We start from the raw sequence: 19,942 nt of genomic DNA, 5'->3' as shown, positions 1-19,942 counted from the left end.
GGCACCAGCACCTCCAGCTCGGCCCGCGGGTCTTCTCCGTCTCCTCCACTGAGCTGTAGGAACGCGAACAGAAAGTGAGCCATCTGAACCAGGATCCGGCTCCAGTTCACAGAGTTCAGGCTCATGAGGCCGTGACGTCGAACCAGCTCTGGGTCCGCGAAGAGTTTCCTCAGAGCCACGTCAATGTCGTCAGACGTCCCGTCCGCTGCGTCACACACACACACACACACGCACGCACACACACACACACAGATCTGGAACGTCTCCTTACAAAGTCAGACTAAAACAGTGGAACAAATCCGTTTGAGAGTCTCTTCTGCTCAACACTGTATATATTTGATCAAAAATACAGTAAAAATTGTGAAATATTTTTACAATTTAAAATAACTGTTCTCTATGTGAATATACAGTAAAGTGTAATTTATTCCTGTGATAAAAGCTGAATTTTCAGCATCATTACTCCAGTCTTCAGTGTCACATGATCCTTCAGAAATCACTCTAATATGAGGATTTGATGATCAAGAAACATGATTATTATCAGTGTTAAAAAAACATCATATTTTTGTGGAAACCGTCATACATTTTATTTTTCAGGATTCTTTGATGAATATAAAGTTGAAAAGAACCGCATTTATTTGAAACAGAATCTTTTGTAACATAATAAATGTCTTTACTGTCACTTTTGATCAATTTAATGCCATATGTCTAACCTTGTTGTGTTCCAAATTTGAAGTTGATATCACTAAAACTGAGCAGTTTAGAGGTTTTACAGCAGCGTTTCCCGTTTACCTGCGAACACATGGACGTTGTCAGCGGCGCTGGTGGTCATCTGGCGCTCCTGGACTCTGGTGACCCGTCCGCGGGGAAACACCACCACGATGTCCACTTCACTGAGACCCAACACGCTTCTGATGGCCGAGCCGCCCGTGTCGCCGGACGTTCCTGAAAGATCATCAGCTCTGAATCTCCATCGCAGGACACGAGACGGGCCCACATTTATCCAGAAGTCAGAATTCAACGCAATAAGAATCAACTATCCCAGACAGCAACATAGTGGCGGCCCAGATCCGGCCCACATCTGGGCCGTGAGGAATCCATGTGTACCAGATGTGGGCCGGATCTGGTACACATGGATTCCGGAGAAATTTCACACGAATTCCGGAGAAAGTCAGAATTGCAAGATTTAAACTCAGAATTCCAGAAAAAAGCCAGAATTGCGAGATTTAAACTCAGAATCTGGAAAAAGTCAGAATTGCGAGATTTAAACTCAGAACTCCGGAGAAAGTCAGAATTGCGAGATTTAAACTCAGAATTCCAGAAAAAGTCAGAATTGCGAGATTTAAACTCAGAACTCCGGAGAAAGTCAGAATTGCGAGATTTAAACTCAGAATCTGGAAAAAAGTCAGAATTGCGAGATTTAAACTCAGAATTACGGAAAAAGTCAGAATTGCGAGATTTAAACTCAGAACTCCGGAGAAAGTCAGAATTGCGAGATTTAAACTCAGAACTCCGGAGAAAGTCAGAATTGCGAGATTTAAACTCAGAATTCCAGAAAAGGCCAGAATTGCGAGATTTAAACTCAGAACTCCGGAGAAAGTCAGAATTGCGAGATTTAAACTCAGAATTCCAGAAAAAGTCAGAATTGCGAGATTTAAACTCAGAACTCCGGAGAAAGTCAGAATTGCGAGATTTAAACTCAGAATTCCGGAGAAAGTCAGAATTGCGAGATTTAAACTCAGAATTCCAGAAAAAGTCAGAATTGCAAGATTTAAACTCAGAACTCCGGAGAAAGTCAGAATTGCGAGATTTAAACTCAGAATCTGGAAAAAAGTCAGAATTGCGAGATTTAAACTCAGAATTACGGAAAAAGTCAGAATTGCGAGATTTAAACTCAGAACTCCGGAGAAAGTCAGAATTGCGAGATTTAAACTCAGAATTCCAGAAAAAGTCAGAATTGTGAGATTTAAACTCAGAACTCCGGAGAAAGTCAGAATTGCGAGATTTAAACTCAGAATTCCAGAAAAGGCCAGAATTGCGAGATTTAAACTCAGAACTCCGGAGAAAGTCAGAATTGCGAGATTTAAACTCAGAATTCCAGAAAAAGTCAGAATTGCGAGATATAAACTCAGAACTCCGGAGAAAGTCAGAATTGCGAGATTTAAACTCAGAATTCCAGAAAAAGTCAGAATTGCGAGATATAAACTCAGAACTCCGGAGAAAGTCAGAATTGCGAGATATAAACTCAGAACTCCGGAGAAAGTAAGAATTGCGAGATTTAAACTCAGAACTCCGGAGAAAGTCAGAATTGCGAGATTTAAACTCAGAATTCCAGAAAAAGTCAGAATTGCAAGATTTAAACTCAGAACTCCGGAGAAAGTCAGAATTGCGAGATTTAAACTCAGAATTCCAGAAAAAGTCAGAATTGCGAGATATAAACTCAGAACTCCGGAGAAAGTCAGAATTGCGAGATTTAAACTCAGAATTCCGGAGAAAGTCAGAATTGCGAGATTTAAACTCAGAATTCCAGAAAAAGTCAGAATTGCAAGATTTAAACTCAGAACTCCGGAGAAAGTCAGAATTGCGAGATTTAAACTCAGAATTCCAGAAAAAGTCAGAATTGCGAGATTTAAACTCAGAATTCCAGAAAAAGCCAGAATTGCGAGATTTAAACTCAGAACTCCGGAGAAAGTCAGAATTGCGAGATTTAAACTCAGAATTCCAGAAAAAGTCAGAATTGCGAGATATAAACTCAGAACTCCGGAGAAAGTCAGAATTGCGAGATTTAAACTCAGAATTCCAGAAAAAGTCAGAATTGCGAAATTTAAACTCAGAACTCCAGAAAAAGCCAGAATTGCGAGATTTAAACTCAGAATTCCGGAGAAAGTCAGAATTGCGAGATTTAAACTCAGAATTCCAGAAAAAGTCAGAATTGCGAGATTTAAACTCAGAACTCCAGAAAAAGCCAGAATTGCAAGATTTAAACTCAGAATTCCGGAGAAAGTCAGAATTGCGAGATTTAAACTCAGAATTCCATAAAAAGTCAGAATTGCGAGATTTAAACTCAGAACTCCGGAGAAAGTCAGAATTGCGAGATTTAAACTTAGAATTCCAGAAAAAGTCAGAATTGCGAGATATAAACTCAGAATTCCGGAGAAAGTCAGAATTGCGAGATTTAAACTCAGAATTCCAGAAAAAGTCAGAATTGCGAGATATAAACTCAGAATTCCGGAGAAAGTCAGAATTGCGAGATTTAAACTTAGAATTCCAGAAGAAAAGTCAGAATTGACAGATTTAAACTTATAATTCCAGAAAAAAGTTAGAATTGACAGATTTAAACTTATAATTCCAGGAAAAAGTTAGAATTGAGAGATTTAAACTCAGAATTGTGGGCCGGATCTGGGCCGACACTATGTTGCTGTGTGCGGGCCGGATCTGAGACGGACGTCACTCCTTACCTACAAGTATTGTGGCCCGTTTGCCATCTCTGCGTAAGAAGTACTGCAGGAACTGAGCGGTGCAGCTCATGGCCAGATCCTTGAACGCCAGAGTCTCTCCATGGAACAGTTCCAGGATTGAGAGAGAATCCTTCAGATGAACCAGTCGCACCGCATCCGGTACGGAGAAGCTCGACAGCGCTTGTGCAATCAGCTCTACAGAGAGACAGACCCGAGGTTTGGAGAGACAGAAACATAAGCTGAAATTAAATCTAAACTTAATGTAGTTTATGTGTCTATGTGGTGTTTTTAATCTGCTTTAAGACAAACCATGTGTAAGTCGACAGCATTGCTGAGTATTTCCTCCTTAAAACTGCAGTGAACCAAAGACAGTCTCAAAAACACACTTTGAAATCGCTGGTGTTTCTGACGTCACAAACTACCTTGTAACCAATCAGATCAACGTGTGATCGTCAACCAGTGGATCTCTGAGCTGAGTGAGTGAGTGGAGGCGGGGCTCATTTGCATATTCATAGAACCACGCATACTAAATGAGGCAAGGGTGTCGAGTTACATTCAAGATATTTTAAGGTATTTTTAAGGAAAAAACATTTAAATATGTAATTTTGGTGATCAAAGATGAGTTTTAAGAGATAAAATGATTGACTACAGGGGGACTTTCATTTTTAATGTAATCGTTATCGGCCCAATAAGAAAATTGGCTGATAAATAATGTATTATTTCCTTCGACTATATATCGGCTTTCAAATATAAATAATTATCTGTTATTGGTATAGGCCAAATTGTTCATATCGGTGCATCCCTATAAAATGCATATGTATCTTTTTGCACAGGCTTATTCCTGTCCTGAAGTCTAAGGCTGAACCAGTCAAGTGTTTCCTCTGTGTGTGTGTGTGTGTGTGTGTGTGTGTGTGTGTGTGTGGTCTCACCCTGCAGATGTGGTCTTGGGATCTCCTGCTCAGGGATATAGAGACCGCAGATCTCACACAGGAGCTGATGTGTGTGTGTGTGTGTGTGTGTGTGTGTGTGTGTGTGTGTGTGTGTGTGTGTGTGTGTGAGTGTGTGTGTGTGTGTGTGTGTGTGTGTGTGTGTGTGGTCTCACCCTGCAGATGTGGTCTCGGGATCTCCTGCTCAGGGATATAGAGACCGCAGATCTCACACAGGAGCTGATGTGTGTGTGTGTGTGTGTGTGTGTGTGTGTGTGAGTGTGTGTGTGTGTGTGTGTGTGTGTGTGTGGTCTCACCCTGCAGATGTGGTCTCGGGATCTCCTGCTCAGGGATATAGAGACTGCAGATCTCACACAGGAGCTGCTGATAGGACAGGCTCCTCCAGCTCCTCAGAGTCTCAGCGCTTAGCATCGGGATGTTCTCCGGCATGAACATTCCTCCGTCGGGAGCGAATCCGGAGAATAGCACGTCTCTGAAGCTGCGGCCCCGAGCGCCGGCACGCGTGCTGCAGTAACGCATCCTGCAGGGCGAGCGAAGCATTCAACGACTCACACACGTGATCGCGGGTTTCTAATGTCTATAGTTTTTAGAATTTAGGGTTAGGGTTAGGGGTTAGGGTTAGGGGTTAGGGTTATTTCAAATGTTTGCTTTGAAACTAGCTAGAATAAAATAAGTTTAATTTTTTTTTAAATACTTTATGTCAGTTAATGTTAAGTCAACAAAAAAGTAAAAGTAAAATTAAAGTAACAGAAATGCTTTAAGTTAACTAATAACCCTTACAGTTAACCCTTATATCATTGAGATACTATACCAGTGGAAGTTCAATATCTTTATATTTTATATTAGGTTTTTTTCTAATATGTCTATAGTTTTAATGTTTCCTTGGCCACTAGCTAGAATAATATATATATATATATATATAAAAAAAGTAATGTCACTAAACACTGAAATAACACGGCTTACATACTTAAACTTATCTTTTCATCATGAACTAGTTCACATTCACTAACATGCATAACCCAACAACATGAGGGATTTTAGTATCACTGAGATACTATTACAGTGAAAGTTTTATATCTTTTCTGTTTTCATTTTAAGTTTTATTAAAGTTTTTTTTATTTGCATTTGTTTTTTTTTTCCTAATATGACTATAGTTTTTATTAATTTTATTTCAAATGTTTCCTTGGCAACTAGCTAGAATAAAATAAGTTTAAAAATTTTGAACAAATATTTTATTTCAGCTAAGGTTTAGTCAAGTAACAAAAATGTTTTTAGTTAACCATAACAACCCTGGTCTATATTCACTGTTTTTAATTTCTATTCAAAATCTTATGTTATGTTATTAAAGTTTTGTCATTTGCATTTGTTTTTTTCTAGTATGACTATAGCTTTTATTCATTTTTATTTCAAATGTTTCCTTTGCAACTAGCTAGAATAAAATAATTGTCATATATTTAAAAAAATATTTTATTTCAGTTAATGTTTAGTCAAATAAAAAAAAAAATGTTTTTGGTTAACTATAACAACCCTGGTCTATATTCACTGATTTTATTTTCTATTCATAATCTTGTGTTGTGTTATCAAGTAAGAAGATACAGAAATGTCTAAGATTGTATATTATATTCCTGTAATTAGAAGGTTTACTCCGTAAAAACAACCAAACAAGCAGAAATCATTCCATGATTTGACAAGTTCTCGTGTGAAGATCAAAGGTCAGTTGTGCTTCATAGTTCAATCCTTGTTTTTCATTTACAGCAACTGTTTCCAGTTTATTTTTACTCCTGACTTTACATTCATGTTCGTATTCATTTACATTATTTATGCATTTAGCAGTTAGCATACGTTTACATCAAAAAGCGATTACAGTAGAGGAACAAAAGCGATCATCACACAGTGAAGCAGTGTAAGTTAACAAGTTAATAATCATTACCTGACAGACTGAGGTGTTCGAGTGTCTACTATAGTAACTCTCACTGTTACTCTGCTTCACTCCAGCTCTGCAGGGTCAGGGTTGCCAAGTCTGCGGTTCTCCTGTGGGAATTACCGCAAGTTGAATGTTTGACACATTGCGAATATTGCATTTGACCGTATTGTATTACTTTAATCATTTTAAATTCTATATCAATGATAATACTGTGCTAGATTATGTGTTTTGTGAGGGGGGAAACTGCCTTTTATCTCCGGAGAGATTGCACTGACACATCCATTATAGAAACTACTTACGGTTTACAGTTTATTGAGAATACAAATTCTGTTTACGATTACTATTATATAGTGATTTTAAAGTTGAAGTGGTGTATAGCGAATAAAAGTGACAATAAAATATGTATTTTAGGAATGTGCGTGGTTTTGATAAATGTGGGACAGGGTCATTGGGTTTTGCTCGTTTTGTTCGCGGATCTGGCAACCTCGATATCAGCGTCGGGCGGGACTTGGTGAAGCGGACGCAATTAGTCTAAATAATAATAATAATTCTTACTACTTTTGTGTTTTACCGTATATTTTCGAGAGAATCATTGTTAAAGTCATCGGTGTCCTTTTTCGGGTGTAAATTATGTTGTATCATGGTGACGTCACTCGCACGTGATTCGTGTTACTTTACACAGCGATTAGGAGAATAAACCAATCACATTTTTATTTTAGTTTGTGATTACAGTAGAACGTTTTTTTATTTTTTATTTAAGAGCATACCTCGATAAATACAAAACGAAATACAAGATTTGCCAAGAGCAGAAAACAGTGTCGATCAAGTATTTATCAACAATATTACAACTGCCGAAGAGCAGGTCATCTGCCGTGGACAAGCAGAGCTAAAACAATACAAAAGCCAGTAGCGCCTCCTAGTGGAGCTTTTTGCAATAATCATTTAAATCACATCACAGCTGGGATGTTAATAGCACATCAGTTTTGATTGTAGGGGAGACCAGGGCTAGTTGTCACACTTTATCTTTTATTTGGGGTGGGTTTATTTTTGAAAGACAGTTTCAGCTTAGACATAAACCTTCAAACCTTGACTACTTGACTTCCTTGAAAAACAAAGGTCATTATTGGCATTGATGGTTCTGTGAAGATCCTTTTAAATACATGGAAACTTCCCATTGCATACAATATTAAAATGTTCTTCATAAAAAATGGTTCTTTTAAGAACTAATCACTGAAAGGTACTTTGGGGAAACAAATGGTTCTTCTGTGGCGGAAAAAAAACCCTTTTGAAACCTTTATTTGTAAGAGTCTGTTCACAATCAATCAATCAATCAATCAATCAATCAATCAATCAATCAATCAATCAATCATTTAAAGGGGTGGTATAATGCCCTTTTCACAAGATGTAAAGTAAGTCTCATGTCCCCAGAGTGTGTGTGTGAAGTTTTAGCTCATAATACCCCACAAATAATTATTTATAGCTTGTTAACCCTCTACTGCACGCATTATTATGCAATCATGGAAAAAAATGTTACAGTGTTTTTTTTATATATAAAATAGACTCAAATTAACATATTTATATTTTTTTATTTAATTTTTATTTTTCGGGGGGTACTTTTGGGTACGTTGCCATATGGCAACATTGTGCGACAATGGAACAGCCTGATGTGTTTTCTCCCAAAATTATGATTCATAGATGATAGATGGAAAGATGATTACAGACCTGTCTTTTAGAAATGAAATTGTTTTTATTATTTAAAATGTTTTCAAAAGCTTTGTGTACAAAATATGAAACTAATTTTCAAAGTATTATTTCAACAACATTTACAAAACATCTGACGCAAACTCATAAGAACTGTTCAAGTGAAACTACTCAATGTGAAACGATTATTTCAACAACATTTACAAAACATCTGACACATAGTCTACTAGTCCACTAGGCCTAATTCTGCCTGCCTCTCATACTCCTCGTCACTGATCCCTAGCTCATCCTCACTTTCATGAGATGGTATAACCACTTGTACCCTGTACATTTCAGCCCTCCTCTCAGTCTTGCCATAGAACACTGACGGCTTCATTTTCTAAACAAAATAAGCGTATATATATTTTACTTTTATACTTTACTTTTACTTTACTTTATAAATATATACAAATATAAATATATGAGTAGAATACAACCATCCAACTATATCAGTGCATCCATACATTGTCATTCATACAAAGCTACTCTGCATTAGCATGGGCAAAATATTGTTCCATTACCGCACAATGTTGCCATATGGCAACATACCTATTTTATTGAATAAAAAGGTAATAATAGTATCAAAACAATGTGACAATGATTGAAAAAAGATTAGAACTTTCCCCAGATGCTTGATGTAATTTTAAATTCTGAAGAAATATGAAAAATTGAGGAAAATCTTCACATATTCACGAGCACTTCTTCAGCAACTGGAGTCATCAAAAGTGTGTGAAAAGAATGACAGTGCAAGGGTGTGTAGTGTCATGTAATGTCATCAAAGCATATCATTGGTTTCCACCAGGTTCTACCATGAATTTAAGACCCATCAGAGCTCATGTCTATTTTCAAATTTCAAGAAATGTCCAAAGAAAGGCTATGTTGCCATATGGCAACACCGTGCAGTAAAAGTGACAAAAATTGTCACTTTTTGAGGGTGAGCAAAAACGCACCGTTTTGTGTGTGTCCCTTTAAATGCAAATGAGCTGCTGCTCCCGGCACAGGGGGCGGAGCTTCAACAGCTTGCACTCACACAGACATGCACTGAAAATTTCAAACACTTTTAGCCTTTTATGTTCAAACCGGAGTCAGACAAAGATGGAGAGACTCGAGAAGAAGTGACAACATGTAGAAGCAACAGGACATTTCTGAACGGTTAGTTGGTGAGTTTATGAAGCTGATGTGTAGTTATCTTCTAGTCATTGATTAGCATATTCTGTCATGATAATGTATAAATCGTGTTCTGGGGGCGGGGTTTATGTAAATTTTAGGGTTGGTGATGTCACTAACCCGGGAGGAATGTGGTGTAGTCTCTACCAGCCGTTTGTTGTCGTCCTTAAAAAGCAATTTCTGTAAAAGCAAATATCTCCCTTTGCTCTGAACTTTGAGCGTTGTAACTTTGCAGATGTTGTTTCTGCTCAAACAGCAACATTACACACTAACTAAAGTTAGAAAAGTGAAATCATGATCAACCACCCCTTTAAATGAACATACACACTGTTACTGGCCAGGAAAATATATAAATATTTATATATATACATCAAATAATACATATTGATGTTTTTTTCTTTTCAGCAGAATTTAAACAAGTCAAAAAATATTCACGAAAGAGGTAATGTACAAAAATATCAAAACAGTGCAGTGATTGATGATAGTTATGAATCACAAGTCTGTAAAACTGCAATGGTTTATAGTTTATAAAGTTTCTGCTGTATTCTGGGTTTTGTGATTTATTGGAAATCATTGTTGTCTGAAACTCTTAGAGCAGCTTAATCAAAAGTTCGCAGCATTTAATCAAAGTTGTGTGAAAGTCTTTATTTCAGAGTAACCTTTGGACATTTATTCCACACTGAAGCTTAATCATAATCTGTCTTTATATAATCATATTGTGCATTGATAGGTTTAAAGTCTGATGTAAGAAGCCCTCAGTGAAAACAGCCGGTTGAACCAAAACTCAGCATTTCTGCAGGATCTTCTCGACCTGATCGGAGGAAATATTAACGGTAAGTCTATAACGGTTTTTAAATGTTACTTGTTTCAGAACGTTCAGAGAAACATTCAAAAGTAACATTCCATAATGTTTGAAGAATAATAAAGTGGAATGTTCCTTTAACGGTCATATAACTAAGACATTTTTTTTTAAACGTTCAGAAAACATTCAGAAATAACATTTTCATAAATTAAGGGGAATGTTAGTGAAATGTTCTTGTATGTTAACCTGATAAAAACCCAATGTCATAAAAAGATTTTCATTTTTTGTGGAGTGCTGTTGTGAAGTTAAAATATACAGTCAGACCAAAATGAATTCAGACAACTTCAACATTTCTCACATTATCAGTTTATTCGCTATAGTTTAGAAAATGGTGATAAAATATGAGCAGAACTCAGTTGATATTTGACTGGTTTTGTCCGTCCTTCTGTTAGACTGTCTCACACATGAATTATGTTGAATATCTGTCAGCTGTTAAATTTAACTACACAATTAGATAATACCAGTTTAGCTCAACCAATCACCAAGCAATGCTTCATTGTGTTCAGTCTGTGTGTAAAAAGAGCATTAGCAATTAAAGAAAACACACTTCAGCAAAACATGATCAGCTCAAAGTGTCTAAATCATTGTCACTGTATGAAGAATATCTGGGTATAATATGTCACAGGTTACTTTATTTTGCTCTCCTCACTCACATTAATGAACTATAGTGTCCTGCACACACTAGTAAAAATATCAAAAATTATATCTGTGTCTAACTTTTGGTTTGACTGTAAATGTTTTGCTGATGACTGGAATAAAAGATTAATCATCAAATAATTAAAGCTTCCTCACATGAGACAGACCAGCTAACAAAAATATGTTCTAAGAGTGTTTTCCTAACGATCCCATGAAAACATTATTTCTGAGAGTTCCTGATGTCTGCCTTTGTTTTCTCTTCTCTTCTATATATATATATAAAAAGAGGTCATAGCACTTGCATTTTGTTGTCCTATTGTTAGTTTAACTGCTTCTATTGTTCTCATTTGTAAGTCGCTTTGGATATAAGCGTCTGCTAAATTAAATGTAAATGTAATGTAAATGTCTGCAGCTTCTGATGGCGTTCAATGGGAAATATCAGCTGGAGTCACACGAGAACTTTGAGGCTTTCATGAAGGCCATTGGTAAGACTGTCATGAGAAGAAAACATTTACAGAAAAGCACAGGTTTCTTGGATGCGTAATTAATGCTTGAAAGCATATTAATCCCTGTTATAGTGGTACGCTTGACATGGGTTTGATGTGTTTGCGTCTCGTGTCGCAGGACTCCCGGAGGATGAGATCCAGAAAGGTAAAGATGTGAAGAGCATCTCAGAGATCCATCAGGACGGGAACGACTTCAAGGTGACGGTGACGGCGGGGACTAAAGTGATCCTGTACTCGTTCACTGTGGGAGAAGAGTGTGAGCTCGAGACCTTCACTGGAGAGAAGGATAAAGTCAGTCCCATCAGAGTCAAATCACCAGATCGAAAGAAAAAGAAACATCGGTCCCACTTTATATTAAGTGGCTTTAAGTACTATGTACACATCGAAATACATCGAAAAATAAGTACAATGTACTTATTGTGTTTATGTTTATTGTAAAACCCTTTTACTGCTGTTGCGGTGTGATACGGGTCAGGTTAGGGACAGGTGAGATACGGGTCAGGTTAGGGACAGGTGTGATACGGGTCAGGTTGGGGACAGGTGTGATACGGGTCAGGTTGGGGACAGGTGTGATACGGGTAAGGTTAGGCACAGGTGTGATACGGGTAAGGTTAGGGACAGGTGTGATACGGGTCAGGTTAGGGACAGGTGTGATACGGGTCAGGTTAGGGACAGGTGTGATACGGGTAAGGTTAGGGACAGGTGAGATACGGGTCAGGTTGGGGACAGGTGTGATACGGGTAAGGTTGGGGACAGGTGTGATACGGGTAAGGTTGGGGACAGGTGTGATACGGGTCAGGTTAGGGACAGGTGTGATACGGGTAAGGTTAGGGACAGGTGTGATACGGGTAAGGTTGGGGACAGGTGTGATACGGGTAAGGTTGGGGACAGGTGTGATACGGGTCAGGTTAGGGACAGGTGTGATACGGGTCAGGTTAGGGACAGGTGTGATACGGGTAAGGTTAGGGACAGGTGTGATACGGGTAAGGTTAGGGACAGGTGTGATACGGGTAAGGTTAGGGACAGGTGTGATACGGGTAAGGTTAGGGACAGGTGAGATACGGGTCAGGTTAGGGACAGGTGAGATACGGGTAAGGTTAGGGACAGGTGAGATACGGGTCAGGTTAGGGACAGGTGTGATACGGGTAAGGTTAGGGACAGGTGAGATACGGGTCAGGTTAGGGACAGGTGTGATACGGGTAAGGTCAGGGACAGGTGAGATACGGGTCAGGTTGGGGACAGGTGTGATACGGGTAAGGTTGGGGACAGGTGTGATACGGGTCAGGTTAGGGACAGGTGTGATACGGGTCAGGTTAGGGACAGGTGAGATACGGGTAAGGTTAGGGACAGGTGTGATACGGGTCAGGTTAGGGACAGGTGAGATACGGGTAAGGTTAGGCACAGGTGAGATACGGGTCAGGTTAGGGACAGGTGTGATACGGGTAAGGTTAGGGACAGGTGTGATACGGGTAAGGTTAGGGACAGGTGTGATACGAGTAAGGTTAGGGACAGGTGTGATACGGGTAAGGTTAGGGACAGGTGAGATACGGGTCAGGTTAGGGACAGGTGAGATACGGGTCAGGTTAGGGACAGGTCAGGTTAGGGACAGGACAGGTTAGGGACAGGACAGGTGAGATACGGGTCAGGTTAGGGACAGGACAGGTGAGATACGGGTCAGGTTAGGCACAGGTGTGATACGGGTAAGGTTAGGGACAGGTGAGATACGGGTAAGGTTAGGGACAGGTGTGATACGGGTCAGGTTAGGGACAGGTGTGATATGGGTAAGGTTAGGGACAGGTAAGGTTAGGGACAGGTAAGGTTAGGGACAGGTGAGATATGGGTAAGGTTAGGGACAGGTAAGGTTAGGGACAGGTGAGATACGGGTAAGGTTAGGAACAGGTAAGATTAGGGACAGGTGAGATACGGGTAAGGTTAGGGACAGGTAAGGTTAGGGACAGGTGAGATACGGGTAAGGTTACGGACAGGTGTGATACGGGTCAGGTTAGGGACAGGTAAGGTTAGGGACAGGTGTGATACGGGTAAGGTTAGGGACAGGTAAGGTTAGGGACAGGTGTGATACGGGTCAGGTTAGGGACAGGTAAGGTTAGGGACAGGTGAGATACGGGTAAGGTTAGGGACAGGTGTGATACGGGTCAGGTTAGGGACAGGTAAGGTTAGGGACAGGTGTGATACGGGTAAGGTTAGGGACAGGTGTGATACGGGTCAGGTTAGGGACAGGTGTGATACGGGTCAGGTTAGGGACAGGTGTGATACGGGTCAGGTTAGGGACAGGTGTGATACGGGTAAGGTTAGGGACAGGTGTGATACGGGTAAGGTTAGGGACAGGTGAGATACGGGTCAGGTTAGGGACAGGTGAGATACGGGTAAGGTTAGGGACAGGTGAGATACGGGTCAGGTTAGGGACAGGTGTGATACGGGTCAGGTTAGGGACAGGTGTGATACGGGTCAGGTTAGGGACAGGTGTGATACGGGTCAGGTTAGGGACAGGTGTGATACGGGTAAGGTTAGGGACAGGTGTGATACGGGTAAGGTTAGGGACAGGTGTGATACGGGTAAGGTTAGGGACAGGTGAGATACGGGTAAGGTTAGGGACAGGTGAGATACGGGTCAGGTTAGGGACAGGTAAGGTTGGGGACAGGTGTGATACGGGTAAGGTTAGGGACAGGTGTGATACGGGTCAGGTTAGGGACAGGTGTGATACGGGTCAGGTTAGGGACAGGTGTAATACGGGTCAGGTTAGGGACAGGTGTGATACGGGTCAGGTTAGGGACAGGTGTGATACGGGTAAGGTTAGGGACAGGTGTGATACGGGTAAGGTTAGGGACAGGTGTGATACGGGTAAGGTTAGGGACAGGTGTGATACGGGTAAGGTTAGGGACAGGTGAGATACGGGTCAGGTTAGGGACAGGTGAGATACGGGTAAGGTTAGGGACAGGTGAGATACGGGTCAGGTTAGGGACAGGTGTGATACGGGTAAGGTTAGGGACAGGTGAGATACGAGTCAGGTTAGGGACAGGTGTGATACGGGTAAGGTTAGGGACAGGTGAGATACGGGTCAGGTTGGGGACAGGTGTGATACGGGTAAGGTTGGGGACAGGTGTGATACGGGTCAGGTTAGGGACAGGTGTGATACGGGTCAGGTTAGGGACAGGTGAGATACGGGTAAGGTTAGCGACAGGTGTGATACGGGTCAGGTTAGGGACAGGTGAGATATGGGTAAGGTTAGGCACAGGTGAGATACGGGTCAGGTTAGGGACAGGTGTGATACGGGTAAGGTTAGGGACAGGTGTGATACGGGTAAGGTTAGGGACAGGTGTGATACGGGTAAGGTTAGGGACAGGTGTGATACGGGTAAGGTTAGGGACAGGTGAGATACGGGTCAGGTTAGGGACAGGTGAGATACGGGTCAGGTTAGGGACAGGTCAGGTTAGGGACAGGACAGGTGAGATACGGGTCAGGTTAGGGACAGGACAGGTGAGATACGGGTCAGGTTAGGCACAGGTGTGATACGGGTAAGGTTAGGGACAGGTGAGATACGGGTAAGGTTAGGGACAGGTGTGATACGGGTCAGGTTAGGGACAGGTGTGATACGGGTAAGGTTAGGGACAGGTAAGGTTAGGGACAGGTAAGGTTAGGGACAGGTGAGATATGGGTAAGGTTAGGGACAGGTAAGGTTAGGGACAGGTGAGATACGGGTAAGGTTAGGGACATGTAAGATTAGGGACAGGTGAGATACGGGTAAGGTTAGGGACAGGTAAGGTTAGGGACAGGTGAGATACGGGTAAGGTTACGGACAGGTGTGATACGGGTCAGGTTAGGGACAGGTAAGGTTAGGGACAGGTGTGATACGGGTCAGGTTAGGGACAGGTAAGGTTAGGGACAGGTGAGATACGGGTAAGGTTAGGGACAGGTGTGATACGGGTCAGGTTAGGGACAGGTAAGGTTAGGGACAGGTGTGATACGGGTAAGGTTAGGGACAGGTAAGGTTAGGGACAGGTGAGATATGGGTAAGGTTAGGGACAGGTAAGGTTAGGGACAGGTGAGATACGGGTAAGGTTAGGGACAGGTAAGATTAGGGACAGGTGAGATACGGGTAAGGTTAGGGACAGGTAAGGTTAGGGACAGGTAAGGTTAGGGACAGGTGAGATACGGGTAAGGTTAGGGACAGGTAAGGTTAGGGACAGGTGAGATACGGGTCAGGTTAGGGACAGGTGAGATACGGGTAAGGTTAGGGACAGGTGTGATACGGGTAAGGTTAGGCACAGGTGTGATACGGGTAAGGTTAGGGACAGGTGAGATATGGGTAAGGTTAGGGACAGGTGTGATACGGGTCAGGTTAGGGACAGGTAAGGTTAGGGACAGGTGAGATACGGGTAAGGTTAGGGACAGGTGAGATACGGGTAAGGTTAGGGACAGGTGAGATACGGGTCAGGTTAGGGACAGGTAAGGTTAGGGACAGGTGTGATACGGGTAAGGTTAGGGACAGGTAAGGTTAGGGACAGGTGAGATATGGGTAAGGTTAGGGACAGGTAAGGTTAGGGACAGGTGTGATACGGGTCAGGTTAGGGACAGGTGTGATACGGGTCAGGTTAGGGACAGGTGTAATACGGGTAAGGTTAGGGACAGGTGTGATACGGGTCAGGTTAGGGACAGGTGTGATACGGGTAAGGTTAGGGACAGGTGTGATACGGGTCAGGTTAGGGACAGGTGTGATACGGGTCAGGTTAGGGACAGGTGTGATACGGGTAAGGTTAGGGACAGGTGAGATACGGGTCAGGTTAGGGACAGGTGTGATACGGGTAAGGTTAGGGACAGGTGTGATACGGGTCAGGTTAGGGACAGGTGTGATACGGGTAAGGTTAGGGACAGGTGTGATACGGGTCAGGTTAGGGACAGGTGTGATACGGGTCAGGTTAGGGACAGGTGTGATACGGGTAAGGTTAGGGACAGGTGAGATACGGGTCAGGTTAGGGACAGGTAAGGTTAGGGACAGGTGCGATACGGGTCAGGTTAGGGACAGGTGTGATACGGGTAAGGTTAGGGACAGGTGTGATACGGGTAAGGTTAGGGACAGGTGACATACGGGTCAGGTTAGGGACAGGTAAGGTTAGGGACAGGTGTGATACGGGTCAGGTTAGGGACAGGTGTGATACGGGTAAGGTTAGGGACAGGTGTGATACGGGTAAGGTTAGGGACAGGTGACATACGGGTAAGGTTAGGGACAGGTAAGGTTAGGGACAGGTGCGATACGGGTCAGGTTAGGGACAGGTGAGATACGGGTAAGGTTAGGGACAGGTGTGATACGGGTAAGGTTAGGGACAGGTGACATACGGGTAAGGTTAGGGACAGGTAAGGTTAGGGACAGGTGCGATACGGGTCAGGTTAGGGACAGGTGAGATACGGGTAAGGTTAGGGACAGGTGTGATACGGGTAAGGTTAGGGACAGGTGACATACGGGTAAGGTTAGGGACAGGTAAGGTTAGGGACAGGTGCGATACGGGTCAGGTTAGGGACAGGTGAGATACGGGTAAGGTTAGGGACAGGTGTGATACGGGTAAGGTTAGGGACAGGTGACATACGGGTAAGGTTAGGGACAGGTAAGGTTAGGGACAGGTGCGATACGGGTCAGGTTAGGGACAGGTCAGGTTTAAGGAAAGAGTCAATAGTGTCATTACAAATGTAATTACATACATTAATTACAGCTATAATTACATGCAAGTATTTTCAAAATATAAGTACAATGTAAAAACATGCATGTACACAATAAGTCCATTGTATCAAATTATTAATTTCAATGTAAGTACGTAGTACTTTGACCCACTTAATATAAAGTGGGACCGAAACATCAAGGCCTGGTTTCACAGACAATGCTTAGATTAAGCCAGGATTAGGCCTTGGTTCAATTAGAACATTTAAGCTTTTATAAATATGCCTTAGAAAAAAGAAACATTACTGGTGTGCATCTTGAGACAAAACAATTACATATTTTAATAAAGTTGTTTTCAGTTAAAACAGCTCAAACTTGCATTTGAGTCTGGGACTACTAAAGCCTTGTCTGTGAAACCAGGGGAGAATGTTTACATGCTGCTTAACATTTATTTGAAATAGAAATGTTTTGTAACTTTATAAATGTCTTTACTGTAACTTTTTATCAATTTAATGCATCAATGCAGAATAAAATAATATTATTATTAAAAATTATTATTATTATTATATTTGGACCAAAATGTGAATAGATAAATAAATAGAGAAGATTGATTTATATGTTTAGAGTGAAATATGAGTAGATTGATTATTTGAGTAGATTAATTAATATTTATTGAGTGAAATATGAGTAGGTTGATTAATTGAATAGATTGATTATTTGAGTAGATTAATTAATATTTATGGAGTGAAATATGAGTAGATTGATTATTTGAGTAGATTAATTTAATATTTTTGTAGCGAAATTTGAGTTGATTTATTCATTAAATAGATTATTAATATTTTTGGAATGAAATATGAGTATATTGATTAATCCTGTGAATTGATTTTTTTTTTTGGGGGGGGGGGGGGGGGGGAAATATGAGTAGATTGATAATGGTTTGGGGGTGAAATATAAGTATACTGATTAATATTTTTGGTGGTAAAATGTGAGTAGGTTGATTAATATTCTCGGAGCAAAATATGAGTAGATTGATATTTTTGGAGTGTTATATGAGTAGATTGATTAATTGAGTAGATTGATTAATAATTGTGGAGTGAAATATGAGTAAATTGAATAATCGAGTAGATTGATTAATATCTTTGGGTTGAAACGAGTAGATTCATGAATCGAGTAGATTGATTAATAATTTTGGAGTGATACAGTGGATTGATTAATATCTTTGGGTTGAAACATGAGTAGATTAATTGAGTAGATTAAATCATATTTTTGTCATGGTTGTCAGGTTTTGTGTGATTGATGAGATGTTACAGATCTGCTGATGTGTGTGTGTCAGACGGTGGTTCACATGGACGGGAATAAGCTGACGGTGTTTGTGAAGGGGATTGAGTCTGTGACCGAGCTGGACGGAGACACCATCAGTAACGTAAGTGGAGACTCATCATCATCATCATCATCCTCATCATCATCATCCTCATTACTGATGCTTTTATGAAACCTGTGCCGTGTGCTTTCAGACTCTCAGCTTCGATGGAATCGTGTACAAGAGGATCAGCAAGAGAATCTCCTGATCGGCTCACTAGTGCACTGCAAATTGCCCTTTCTTACTAAGTATTTTTGTCTTGTTTCCAGTCCAAATATCAAAGAAATTAATAAATAAAGATGCATTTACTAGATGAGTAAAATGCCATAAGATGTTATGTCTTGTTTTCTGGGGAAATAAATTAAGTGTACATAGTTAAGTTACAAATTAAGTGATTTGTTGCTTAAAAAACAACAACATGATCTGCCAATGGGGTAATAATAATAATCTTAATTCAAACAGAAACAATATTATTTTTCTTAACCCACTGGCAGATCATTTTGCTTGTTTTAAGCAAAAACTGACTTAATTTTGATTTATATCCCCAGAAAAAAAAGACATAATATCGCATGGTATTTTACAACTTTAGTAAATGCATCTTGATTTAAGAATTTTTTGATATTTTGACTGGAAACAAGACAAGAATACTAAGTTAGAAAAGCATTTTTTGCAGTGCAGTGTTTGCTTGGAATGGCAAATGTAGGAGATTTTCTGGACTAGATTGAATCAAAACTCCACAATGTGATCTGTTGAAAATGCCTTTATTAGAGTGCAGATTCTTGCTTAGATCAGGTTTAGGAAGTGGCTTTGATTTGCACTTGTTCTCCAGCGACGCTCATCATGGGGTTGCTTGAGAGAACAGCTTCTCTCATGTTCTGATAGACGATTTGGTTCTCTTTAAACAGACGAAGCTCCATCTCTGTCTGCGTGCGCATCGCCTGAAACACACATTTCACATCATGCTCAGCTCACAATGCAAACCCAACATCGAATCTTTCTCAACCCACAGTGACTCTCAGGAAACAGTGTCATTTGTGTGTGACTTACTCAACTTTGATAGATTTAATTCTGTTTAGTTGTTTTAAGGCAAGACAAAACCAATGTTTTTCATGCACGCTCAGTTTTAAGGTCTATTTTGCTTCTATAACATCAGACTAGAGGAAAGAAAACATCTAAAATACACATTTAAATATTTGATTGCACTTTATCTATTTGCATCTGTCGATTACAAAATGTAATATCTTAATATACTGTGATTCATCAACTGGGGAAATGGCCTTGCCTTAAAAATAAAGTTTTCATTCATTCAATATCATTACATTTAAACTGTAAAATGGTGAATTGTGTTCAAATTGTACCAACATTTTGCTTTAATTGATATTAAAATGTCATGCTTTCACTGTCTACTGCAGGGTTTCTCAAACTCGGTCCTGGCCGCTGTCCTGCACAGTTTAGCTCCAACCCTGATCAAACACACCTGAGTAAGCTAATCAATGTCTTCAGGATCACTAGAAGCTCACAGCTAGGTGTGTTTGATCAGGGTTGGAGCTAAACTGTGCAGGACAGCGGCCCTCCAGGACCGAGTTTGAGAAACCCTGGTCTACTGTATATATTTTTCTTGAATATCTTTTTTTTATTCAGAATTTCTATGTTGTGAAGTAACATTTTCCCTTTAAA

General features: G+C 40.6%; 3 protein-coding genes across 7 annotated transcripts in view; 1 reads left to right on the top strand and 2 right to left on the bottom strand.

Moving 5' to 3' along the window:
- thnsl2 (threonine synthase-like 2) overlaps positions 1-6,423 on the bottom strand; it is a 15,367-nt gene extending 8,944 nt beyond the window's left edge. For all 3 annotated transcript variants that reach the window (XM_079872156.1, XM_079872155.1, XM_079872157.1), the window contains exons 1-5: positions 6,333-6,423; positions 4,699-4,922; positions 3,456-3,650; positions 790-942; positions 1-205 (exon numbers count right to left, since the gene is read on the bottom strand). The exon at positions 1-205 is cut by the window's left edge and continues 26 nt beyond it. In XM_079872156.1, the coding sequence (XP_079728282.1) occupies positions 1-205; positions 790-942; positions 3,456-3,650; positions 4,699-4,921 (776 nt within the window). In that variant the 5' untranslated portion in view covers position 4,922; positions 6,333-6,423. The remainder of the gene's footprint in view (positions 206-789; positions 943-3,455; positions 3,651-4,698; positions 4,923-6,332) is intronic.
- A 3,523-nt stretch (positions 6,424-9,946) lies between these two features.
- Positions 9,947-19,669, top strand: fabp1a (fatty acid binding protein 1a, liver). 2 transcript variants are annotated; one of them, XM_079873241.1, is made up of 5 exons: positions 9,947-10,066; positions 11,144-11,216; positions 11,356-11,528; positions 18,239-18,328; positions 18,420-19,669. In XM_079873241.1, the coding sequence occupies exons 2-5, from the start codon at positions 11,150-11,152 to the stop codon at positions 18,471-18,473; spliced, it is 384 nt and encodes a 127-aa protein (XP_079729367.1). In that variant the 5' UTR covers positions 9,947-10,066; positions 11,144-11,149; the 3' UTR covers positions 18,474-19,669. The 2 variants fall into 2 exon arrangements, with proteins under 2 accessions (XP_079729367.1, XP_079729366.1); XM_079873240.1 differs by lacking the exon at positions 9,947-10,066 and having other exon boundaries at positions 11,029-11,216; positions 18,239-18,512.
- Positions 19,011-19,942, bottom strand: part of smyd1a (SET and MYND domain containing 1a) — a 35,345-nt gene continuing 34,413 nt past the window's right edge. For both annotated transcript variants that reach the window (XM_079873238.1, XM_079873239.1), the window contains exon 10: positions 19,011-19,203. In XM_079873238.1, the coding sequence (XP_079729364.1) occupies positions 19,060-19,203 (144 nt within the window). In that variant the 3' untranslated portion in view covers positions 19,011-19,059. The remainder of the gene's footprint in view (positions 19,204-19,942) is intronic.

Source organism: Squalius cephalus, assembly GCF_949319135.1.
Source record: "Squalius cephalus genome assembly, chromosome: 5".
Taxonomy (NCBI): domain Eukaryota; kingdom Metazoa; phylum Chordata; class Actinopteri; order Cypriniformes; family Leuciscidae; genus Squalius; species Squalius cephalus.
Note: the sequence above shows the minus strand (reverse complement) of the source record. Positions and strands in the feature narration are given on the sequence as shown.